This window comes from Lampetra fluviatilis, chromosome 4, assembly GCF_964198595.1.
Source record: "Lampetra fluviatilis chromosome 4, kcLamFluv1.1, whole genome shotgun sequence".
NCBI classification, from domain to species: domain Eukaryota; kingdom Metazoa; phylum Chordata; class Hyperoartia; order Petromyzontiformes; family Petromyzontidae; genus Lampetra; species Lampetra fluviatilis.
The window spans coordinates 2978605-2990321 of record NC_136278.1 but is presented as its reverse complement, the minus strand read 5'-3'; the positions used below and the strand labels follow the sequence as shown (position 1 = coordinate 2990321).

The window sequence follows — 11717 nt, the reverse complement described above, 5'->3', positions numbered from 1 at the left end:
ACTATACACTACACTACTATACATTATACACTACACTACTATACACTCCACTACTATACACCACACACTACACTACTATACACTCCACTACTCTACATTACACACTACACTAATACAAAACTATTATTTGGGTCTTTCGGTAAAGTCACGTAGATAGGTTCAAAAAAATAACAAGTGTTTTTTGTTATTTTCTTTGAACCTATCTACGTGACTTTACCGAAAGACCCAAAGAATATAAATTCCTGCAGTCACGAAAGCTTTAAGTCAATATTTAATACAAACGACACTATACACTACACTATACTACACCGCTATACACTACACACAACTATACACTACATACACTACTATACACTACACACTACTTTACACTCCACACCACTACTTTACACTACGATGCCATACCTGTCAACCCCTACGGTTTACCCCGTATTATTTTACATGGAAATTTAGTTGTCATGTCCATACGGCATAGACTTTTCAATACGGGCAACAAAACATATATTTGTGTTTCTCCCTTGTGATGGGACTTTGTAGGATGAACGTTGAGATTAATAAGGGCACCGGGTGACCAATACGGTCTGAATTGGTCTAATAAGGTCGGCACTGATAAAGGGTTGACAGGTATTGTATATTACAGTACTGCATTTCCTCTTTAAACTCAGGCAAGTTTAGTTATGTACATTAACTGGGTTGTTAGTATTAATCTGTATGTATATTCTATTGAGTTCAGTACCAAACAATCGTTCAACGTTTTATTTTTGCCCGAGATTACAGCAGTTATAAATGCAAAGTCATTTACAGGTTCCTTTATGTACGGTAATTCTATCTGGGGAGACACAGACGAGTTTGGACTAAAAGAGCAGTCGAATTTGATGTAATAACATTACTTGATTGGCCACACCAAAAACATTCACGAAAACAATTCGATTTTATTGACATCCAAACATACCATGCCGGGGAATTGTATACACAGAACAATATATACAAAGTGTGCACTTATTCATTGAATACACGTGTCCACTTGTGGCAACGAGATAGTAGTATATATACATCGCATTTATTATCGTAGAATTGAGCAAAAATTCAATTAACACAATATATCATTGGTGGCCAATACACCAAATACAATGATCCCCCGTATAGCCTGTAACAGACTGTTCGGGCAAGTGCTTTTAGCGAGTAGCACCTATGATGGGCGACACGGCACACGAGGGGGTGGGTGGCCAGCACCACGCCCGGCCGCCTTTGTCTCCCCAGTGGCGATGCTTACACCACAGCACACCAGGTACTCATTTGGGGCTAAGTCGACCTAGGGGAGAACCAGGACCGGTTCAGATAATCGATTCACTAGGAAGCTATGGTCAACAATTACAATGGCAAAAAACCTTTTCAGTAAACGAGCAAAGCTACTTTATGCGATCATTAAACATTTAGCTTTACGCAACATTCCAACCGCTCATTAACTATAATTTTCTATAGTAACTGAACATTTAAACACAGCCAACAATACAACACACGAAAATGCATTCTGGCATTAACTCGAGATTTATGTTACTTAAGCTGAATGTGTGCTTTTTTGGGGTTCTTTTAACAACGGTTGGTTATCGATTAGAATTCAAATATCCGAGGTCCGCGTGCATCTCAACCTTCAGCACACCACGTGACTCTGACCTGCGAGTCACGTGCCCGCCTATAAGGAAAATATTGTCGCCCATGTAGCCAAAGCCACGACACTATTTTTGTTTTATTTTACCAGGTAAGACCCACGCCTCTATTAAATGCCGATGTTATTGTTCTAATTTGATCTTGAGATCAACAAACAAATCTTCTTGCGATCCAGGTGTGGACTAGGAGTGAAGTATTGGCCACGACTGCCAACAGACCAACCCCGTGACCAGACGATTTTCAGTTTTCCACATTCATAACATGGTCAATCTCAAATTGCATATCTCCAGACCTGTATATAAACATCAGTCCACGTGTTGTGTCGTGGATGCCATATGAGGCAAATAAATGTATTGTTTATATGTTGCCACGACAGCCTCACTGATTCTGAACTCTTTTCCATGAGTGTAGCATTGGGATGCTTTGCCAACTCCTCCTCAATGAGCACAGTGTTTTTCACAAAGGGTTCGTGGAGTCGGTGGCGATATTGAGCTGGATGTTGATGGTCGACGTAAAGAACTGGAAATGATTTTGCCAAGCGGGAGGAGATGTATTGAACGCAGAGGGGGCCAAGGATGGATCCTTGTGGAACAGCATAGCACAGTGGTTTCAAAGGAACGCAAACCAGACAAGTATGTTTGCTACACCTACAGTACACGTGGTTATGGAGGTACACTGCGTACAGGCCTGTTTACAACATCGCTTTCCTGTTGATCTTTTTATGCATTAACATTCAATTTCATAGTCAGTAGACTTGGCAGTAGCACGCTTGTCTTCTCTTCCATACAAAGCATCAAATGCAACAAGAAGTATTTGCTATGGCATTCAATTGAGAGCACCCACCTAATAATGTGCAAACGTCAAGCATTTAAATTACTACCACTGCATAGTTAACATTCTATATTAGTTCACAGCAAAACATTATTTCGAACATTCTATGTTAAGGAAATATTAAATGTCAGTTGTACAAAGCATTGGAGGTATAGCATCAAAATCAAACAGTCTAGGAACTTCTGTGAAGTGTACCGTAGTGTGTATACTATATTGGAAATAAACTGATGTCAGATACCCATCTCCATGTGGATCACCTAACGTAGATGCAGAGGGACCAGCTTACATCTGAGTTGTGCTGAATTCAAACTAGGAAAATACATGACTTAAGGCATCAGCAGGACTACATTTCCCACCGAATACTATATTACAGCATTATGTACATTTTTTCTCACTGAATATTGTCTGGGTCGTTTGTAGACTGGAGTGGTTACGTGACAGGCTAGTATTCACGGCCACAGGATGCATACGCAGAATCATCTCCTGGGTCGCTGACCCAGATATACCTGGCTGATATTAATCCCTGGGCATCTTACAATACACAATGACATCTGCATGTGTCCATGCACCAAATATTACAGTGTTTTATAAATATAAGTATTTTGTATGCATTATTGTTGTTTCAAGTGGTTAGATTAAACACACATACATTACAATGATCGACGAAGCAATAATACTGTCTGGCAACGGATAAAGTCCTTTAAGGTTTTCAATACAGCATTATGTACATTGTTTTAAACATACACATCCTGTAACAATACTAATTCTATTTACTTGAGCGTAACACTGCACATATTAGCAAAATGACAATTTTATTATATTAACACATTTGTCAACGCATCTTTAGGTTTTTTTTATACACAATTTACAGCCCTCGATGAACGCTGTTGTAATTCATGCTTGGGGATTAAACCACGTAGAAAAAAGTGGAAAATCCCCGCTGATGCTGAGCGGCAGCTGGTGGGCGCACTGTTCAGAAGGAGAAATAACGTGTAAACCACTCCTCGCGCTGCGGGTCACATCCAACCTCCAGAGCGGCCTCATCCGGGATGGAGCTAAAAAGAAAAGGGCAGTAAAGACAGTCCACGTGTATGCACCAACACAGCACGTTCCAGTTAAAAACAATATATATATTTTTAAAACATAGCTTTGTAGCCTGTTAGCATGACGACGGTATAGTGTTACACACCACGACATGATTAATCGATATTAACTTGTGCAATGAGTAGAAGACCGAGCAAGAGGTAAAATTGTCACCTTAAAACCAATGAGGGGGAAAAAATACACCAGCCACACCTTGCAAGCTGTTCATGCCCTTGCAGTTTATTGAAAAAGCAATTATCAAACCACATGCATTAACAAACTCCCAAACAGGCACTTTTGCATACCATAGTAGAGTGTAATGTGTTTTGGGGTAGTCAAATAATTTTTTTTTTTTTAAACCCAACCCAAAAAGAGGTGTATAGGTCAGATCTAGCTAACGTTTGTGCAAAGTTACAACATTCAATACAGTAGCATAAAAAAATCATTCAGATCGTTAAAATAATAATTTACAAGCTTCATACTCTGTTAATTTATGAAGGAATAAAAGGTGAATGAGCTTCGAAAATGTAATTCACATAATGCGAATCACAGTAAAACATCACTTTGATGTTTAAACAGGCACATGCACACTCAGGCATGAAAGCAAATAAAATATTGTAGTGCTTCCTCTTTTGGCAGAAACTTAAGGGGGTGGTTCTAAGAAAACACAGTTTAACATTGACCCGTTCAAATGTACCTTTTTATTGGGTCATTGAAACTCTGAATGGAAGACATGCTTTAAAAAAATACGTGAATTGCAAGAGTGTCTTTCATTTGAACGAACACTCATAGTCAAATGCTTGTAATTGTTCCAGAGTTTGACTAAATTTGATGAGCAAAGCAAGTGCTTGTTGAAATAACAAAAAACTCAACTGCCCTGTAAAGGGAAAACACACTTTAAAGGTGACATTTCAAGCAATGACCCTTCTTCGCAGCAACTCTGCTACGTAACAACTCTGCTACGAAGAAGGGTCATTGCCAAAAATGTAATTTTTTCCCACTTTAAGGCAGTTTTGTCGACGAATATCTCGAGTTTTTTTTGTTATTTGTGCTTGTCCATCACTGCCAATGCGGTTTTACAAAACATATAATAGTGCTTGTTATGGAGGCTGGGAGCCCAGGTTAATGGTGTGCAGGGCACACGTGCAAGCTCGTCTTCAGAACGGACAAACAAAGCGCAGGGTCAGGATGCAGGGGAATTCGGCTCAGCCTCCCAGCACACAGGCAGCGCTGGGGGCACCGCCCGGAATCTAGGGAGGGGGGAAGGGCAGGGGGTCACGTGGTGGGTTTAGAGGCAGGGGACGGTAAAGGCAGTTAACGGCAGAGCAATGCATGCATGCAGTCCGGCTCGTGGAGGGACCAACTTTTAATATCAAGGTTAACATATCACAACACCACACACGTAGAGCAGCAGCTAGTTTATTCCATCATCGCACTTTCGCATTCAACACAAGGCCTTTGTATCTTAAATATGGCCAGAAAACACCGCAGGCGAAACATCTGCACCAGAAGAGCTGGTGACAGAGATACAAAGAAGGCCAGGAAAACACATGCTTATCCTCTCCCTTCATTTCCTCTAGTTCCTTACATCCTTTCAATCCAGTGGCGTAGCTATTGAGTGTGCAGGCAGTGCAACTGCACCGAAGCCCACGAGCCGCAGGGGCCCAAGTGCCGGGCTACGAAGAGGGCAAAAATGAGACAGGGGGCCGCCAATCTCATTCTCTGCATCGGGGCCCATTGCCCCATCCACGCTATGCCGCTGCATCAATCGGTCTCATTCTGGGGCACTTACCTGAGCGACTTCTTGTGGTCGCCCGATACCATGGCTGCGGGCGGAGGGAGCGGGCGCGCAAGCGGGAACGCTCGCTCGTGCGTGGGCAGGCTGGGGATGGGGCTGAGCCGGCTGGGCCCATTGGAGAGGGCTGTCTGCAGCATGCTACCGCCGCCCTGGTTGCCGGCGTTGCCTGCCGCCAAGCTTGAGTGCGCTGCCTCCAGCTGGCTCAGGTTTGGCGCGCTCGTGAAGCGGTTGGGCAGCTTCTCCGAGCCCTTCTTTTGCTGTACGACGACACGCGAAAGGCGCCACTCGCACATCCGGCCTCCTCCAGGCAACAATGCCCCCCCCCCCCGCCTTTGAGTGTCATATTAAACATGTTACATTTTTTCACGCGTTAGCATAAGCCAAAGGGATTTCGTTCATTCAACCTACTTTTCGAAAACAAATGTTTGATAAATGTCGAAGATTTGCAGAGAACAGGCAATGCATTCCAGTCACTCAAAACAATCATGTGGAAGAATGATGGTAAAAGCTGTGAAAGGCATTTAATAAATTCAGTTCTACTGTTCCCTATGTCACTAAGTACATTAAAGTGATTAATTTGAGCAACTTTGAGCCATGAGCACATGTATTGACTCCTTAAAATCCGAATAAGCGAGTAGCACAGGAAAATGCCAAGAAGTGACCTTCATGAGAGGATTGATAACCCCAACAGTCGGGTGAGCGTTGAACATCTTGTTGAAGTTCGTTTCCCGGTTCACCAGCTCCAGCTGGTAAAACTTCTTCTCCTCCTGTGGAAGTTCAACATTGCTGGGGTCGATAACATGCAGGGATGAAGAACAGATGCTTTATATATTTTTATATGCATATATAACTGTGAAAATTACCGCAGGAGATAGACACACAAACGCACCACAAGTTTTTTGATCAGCAGCTCACGGTCGGACAAAAATGCCCGCAGCTCCGAGATGAGCGTCAGGTCCTCAGGACGAGGTTCTCTCCGCTCGTACCGCTCCTGTGCCTCCTCGATCCTGTGCACGCACAAGCAATTAACACATCCGCTTCTTCGAAGCCAAACGTTTAATTTCCGCACTGCGTGGGCTCGGCTGCTTAGATTTTCCTTCTCCATATACTTCGAGTCCGTGTCTATCTCGCATAGTCCGGCTCACGTATCTCAGTCTCCTCTACTCCTGTGCCCGACACCGGTGGCATTTGCAGAGCCTTCCTGATTCCAACTTCTTTGTATCTTCTCAACATATGCCCAAGCCATTCATCCATTGAAATAGATTCATACGCTCCACGAATCATGTAACGGATCATACGCATAAGACCACGATGATTTGAAATCGTATATATTTGTGCCACTGTAGATTCTACCGACTGATATAACCGTAGATTTTAGAAAGGCAAACAAAATAAATTATATTTTGATGCCAATTTCGGAAAATTCCCTGAATTGTAGAGGGGACAGAATGTAACATGCCTATAAATAACCCTTTATAATAAAATTATGCCACAATAGCTCGTGTAAAAAAAAAAATCAGGATTGCATCAAGTTTATAATCAGCATCAGGATTTAAAATAATCTTTCAAAGGTCGTAACGCACTTCTGCACAGTGTGTGGCTCACAGATCCCTTTGTATTAAGCAAAACAAACAAGTGCGCCTTCCTGTATATCCACATATCACAGCTATTCACACGTACTGCATGACCTTTGACAAAAGTTATCAACATAATCTTAACACCTCCCCACCCCCGCCAAAAAACTCTACAGTCTAAACATTCAGGTGTGTTCGTGGAGGAGCGAGCACCAAGTCGGCACTCACGCGATCTCTAACACAGAAATCTTGTCTTTGAGCAGCTCCTGGGCCTGGTTGAAGTCTCCCAGCATGCTCTGCTTGTTGCGCAGGTGCTCCGCATTCAACCGGTTCATCTCCATCTCCAGCCTCCTGCCAAACTCCTGCTCCTGTACCCTGATTTTGTTTGAGTGATTAAAGCACCTTATAGGAAAATTATGAATCATTATCATAAGCCATGATCAATCCACTGCTGATTGAAGACCTCCAGAAGAAGTTGACATTTCTCAAGGTTCTGCGATGTAACATTCCTTATCATAGTTTTTGACCTTCCCCCGCACCTCTGATTAGCACAGTTGGCTAGGTAATGTGTGAAAGAAGTTATACATGCATAGAATTGACGTAAAATAAGGTTTAGAACCGTGCGACTCTCACCTGATCTGCTGGTTAGTTTCACTCCTGATCTTCAGCACCTCCTGCCCCTTGAGCTCCAGCTCCCTGGAAATGCTGGCAATGTCACCCCGCAGCCGAGCCACCTCAGCCTCCAGCTGAGCCAACAACCGCTCCTGCTTTTGCCCCTCATCCCGCAGCCTCTCGGCCAGGCGTGCGCGCTCCTCCTCCTGGGCGAGACAGTCCATGCATCACGAGCCAGACCATGCTACACGTCGATATTCATGTAAAATCCTGACAATTCTTGTCACTTTCCCTATTTAATTGTGCCATCAGTGTCATGTCATGAGACATAGTATCAATTCAAATTTCCCGCAGAGCAGTGCGACCCTTTTTATTATAGAACGGCCCACAGAAGCGGATATTACAGACTAACCTCCAAGATCCCTTCAAATTACCTTCCCACCCACTCTGCCAAAATGAGGAATGGTGGGGCCATTTATCATGAACGACAGTCAAACCAATATATGTAATTCTCAGAGCTGAAATGTAGCCAAATTAATTGCAGATCCAAATTTGATGTGATGGCATGTTATTCTTATTAAGTCACTGTGACCAAACTAAGAGCATACTAAGTGCATTCGTAGCCAACCGTGCTAATTGGAGGTGCGGCGAAAGAACACACTAAACACAAGAAGCAGTTAAAAATTAATTTGTTTTCAGGCAAGCATCAACTCACAACGTTTGGAACCCCAACTTGAACCCAGTCGTACCAGCGCAGCACTCTGACCCATGAGCCACCTTCACATTCAATCAAACGTATCGATGTATGCAGAGAGATTTACATTAGATTCACACTAATAGTATATTATATAAGATCAGCAAGGGTATGACGCGTCCATTACTCTGACCAACCCAATGTGATCTCTAGTGCGTAAGGATTGTTTATCTGAACATGGAGCTGGGAATGGTGGGGCCATTTATCATGAAGCTGTAATACGTCTAAATGCACACACGACTTAGTCCAAGTAGTTACATTAACAATAACTATGAAACCCCTCTTGACGATCCTGCGATGCAACAATTCATCGTGCACCTGTATGGATGTATGTATGTTAAACTTCTTTCGCACCGTACATAGCCAACCGTGCTAATCGGGGGTGCGGGGAAAGGTGCTAGATGGATTGTTAGATCGCATGGTCATGAGTTAGCGATGGCTTAGGAAAGCCTTCATCCAGCACTGAATTAATGATGGCTGAAAAGCAGTAGAAACCTGCACGTGAACTGCTTTCAGCACTCCACCTCCTTGGTGGACGTGCACTCGGACGCGTTCCAATCCTTGGCTGCCACTCCCTCATTATTCATAACCAGAGACGATCATGCACATGGCACGCAAAGCAGATGTGGTGCAGCCCACGGAGAGAGAGAGAGGTAGAGGGCATAGGCTGACCTTTAGGCGGGCAGCTGTCCGCGCTTGTTCCAGCTCGAGACGGATGGCCGCCAGCTGCTGCTGGTGCGCACTCCCCGCCCGCTCCATGCTGGCCGCGTGCTGCTGGGACAGCTCCACGCGCAGCGCCTCTATAGGGGGGCGCAAGCACCCGATGGCGACGTTTACACGGAAGAAGCAGGACACTTTGCGTGTGTAAAGTATTTAGTTGGGCCAGTTGGCGCACACCTGCAATCCAGCACTTTGGATGTAATACATTTTATGTTCTAAGAAGAGTCATTGCCCGAAAACGTCGCCTGTTACATATTTTTTTCTTCTTTTAACGGTGTAAGTATACGCTTGTCTGCAGTAGCAGGAGAAAGAATATATTGAGAGGGCCATGTGCAGCGCTCTGCCACTAGGTGGCGCCTGTGACCAATGTGGCATTGCCTGGAGCGTCAAGGCTGGGAAGAGGAGGATATTGTGGAACAGGCCACGTGACTCTCGTTCTCGACCACATCATTGCACAGACCACAGTGTAACCTCTAATAAATATGTATACATGCTTTGTGTAGCTGCTCAATAGATTGTAACATAGCTACGGATTGGGAAGTCCCTCGTCTAAGCTAAAAAGCCTATGTGTTCAAATGATCATGGATGCTGATGACTGCCTCTTATTTACACAGAGTAAAGTCTGCTTGTATGAGGTATGTCTGTGTATATATATGTGTGGATGGACGTGTGTGCACATGCACATGAGCTGCACAAATCGCACATCCGCGCCGCATACCCAGCTCCCTCTGTTTCTTCTCCCGCCAGCGCTCCCGCTCCGCGCTGAGCTCGCCGTGGGTGCGATCGAGCAGGGTTGCCACCGCCGTGCCATGCTCTATCCGCAGTGCCGCCAGGGCCTCCTCGCGCTGCTGACTCAGACGCTCCTCCAGCTCCTGAAGCGGACCGTTGCCACGCACGAGGGATGCACCTCGTTCCACGTCCGTGCACACGCCGCGGTAAACAGACCGATCAGTAGCTTAGCCGTTAAGTGTGCAGGCGGTGCTTGTGCACCGGGGGCCTATGGGACAAAGAGGCCCAGGAGCCAGGCTATGAAGAGTGAAAAAAATTCGATTGGGTGGGCAAGGGGGGGGTGCATGTAATGCCTTGCACCAGGAGCCCATACCCAACCATGCTACACCTTGGATTTCCAGGTGGCAACTACTGTGCAACATTCAAACGCAAGACGCGCACCCGGGCCAATAAACTCGTTTTACGCAGGGACGAGACTCACGGCATTTTTGCGCAATCTCTGGGCCTCCGCGGCCTGCGCGACTGCCCGGTGTCGCTCCTCGATGGCGGCCACACGCTCCTCGTAGTCGCGCTGGGCGTCGGCAAGGTGCTCGCGCGTGCGTTCCCTTTCCAGGCCGTACTGCGCCTGCAGGCGCTGCAGCGAGTCCTGCGACTGCGTCAGCTGCAGCTCCAGGTTCTGCTTGAGCAGCGAGATCTGTCGGAAGTAATGAGCCATGTTGCGCGCGTGAATGTCGGTCCTAGGTTGCTCACCTCACGGGGCCGATGGGAAATTCTCAAACGATCGAACGGGCGGACCAAAACATTTGTAATAAATGTAAGTAAAACCCATCGCTAATAATAGTAGCACAAACAAGAACAGACACATGAACGGCATGCTTGAAGTGCAAATAAACATATCGTGACTTTACCGAAAAAACCAAGAAGATGATATATGCAATCCATGCAATTGTAGGCACATCAAATCCATGACTGTGAATGAACCTGCTTTGTACAATGTATGGTCATGCAGGCTTGCTCATGATGCATTGCCCATGCACATGCCTCTCCCATGCCCACCGTCCTCACTTACGTTGGCAATCGCCTTCTGCAAGCTTTCCCCTAGAGATTTTCTCTATGCATCGGAAGGAAAACATGTCACTGCTTTGCACTATTGTCAGCAACAGCAAATAAGCAATTAAACACAATTTTACTTTGTTCAACCGGGACTATATTTATTTGAAATTGATGCATACCTGTATTTTGTTAAAACGTTACCAGCTATCGATATCACCAGTTCGGCCCTCACTTCTCAAATTGGGATGTTTCTCATTCTAAGTATACAGCAGTGAAAGGGGAGGAAATCAGTCCAAAATGATCTGCTGAAAATATTTCAAAACCATCTCAAAGCAGGTGTAATAAATACAAGCAAGAAAACACTGAACGCTGTCATCCGCACTCCATCCATCGCGGGCATTTATAACTCCCGTATCCTATATGTATGTATGTTGAACTTCTTTCGCACCGTACGTAGCCAACCGTGCTAATCGGAGGTACGGGGGAAGGACAACGACACTAAACACAAAAAGCAGTTCTAAAGAAATTTTTTTCAATCTAGATTTTAAAAGTGCATAACTCCACTGGCTTCCTAATATCCAAAGGAAGAGCGTTCCAGACGGCCGCAAAAGCACAATTACCTTCATGTGAATATAATAACAATCGCACACCTATAAGAACACCCCGATAGCTATGAAACTACCCACCTGCATGCTTAAATTATTCTATTGTACGTACAGGCAAGTCGCCCGTTCGTCACCTGGTCAAGAAGGTCCTGGATCTTGCGCTGCCAGCCGTCGCGCGTGGCCGCCAGCTCCTGGTCCTTGACCTGGCTCAGCTGCTCCAGCGCCGTGCGCTTGCTCTGCGCGTGCTGCGCCTGCAGCTCCTCGCGCAGCCGCTCGCACTTGGACCTGGA

At 45.2% G+C, this 11717-nt stretch overlaps 1 protein-coding gene across 3 annotated transcripts in view; it reads right to left on the bottom strand.

Annotated features, from left to right (window-relative positions):
- Window positions 1-912: 912 nt before the first annotated feature.
- Window positions 913-11717, bottom strand: part of FAM184A (family with sequence similarity 184 member A) — a 49521-nt gene continuing 38716 nt past the window's right edge. The window contains exons 12-22 of one of the 3 annotated variants that reach the window (XM_078855355.1): window positions 11562-11712; window positions 10839-10880; window positions 10251-10463; window positions 9759-9912; window positions 8993-9120; window positions 7588-7772; window positions 7183-7329; window positions 6270-6387; window positions 6043-6147; window positions 5375-5637; window positions 913-4832 (exon numbers count right to left, since the gene is read on the bottom strand). In XM_078855355.1, coding sequence (XP_078711481.1) covers window positions 4766-4832; window positions 5375-5637; window positions 6043-6147; window positions 6270-6387; window positions 7183-7329; window positions 7588-7772; window positions 8993-9120; window positions 9759-9912; window positions 10251-10463; window positions 10839-10880; window positions 11562-11712 — 1573 coding nt within the window. In that variant the 3' untranslated portion in view covers window positions 913-4765. The remainder of the gene's footprint in view (window positions 4833-5374; window positions 5638-6042; window positions 6148-6269; window positions 6388-7182; window positions 7330-7587; window positions 7773-8992; window positions 9121-9758; window positions 9913-10250; window positions 10464-10838; window positions 10881-11561; window positions 11713-11717) is intronic. The other 2 variants (XM_078855354.1, XM_078855356.1) reach the window with 2 other exon arrangements.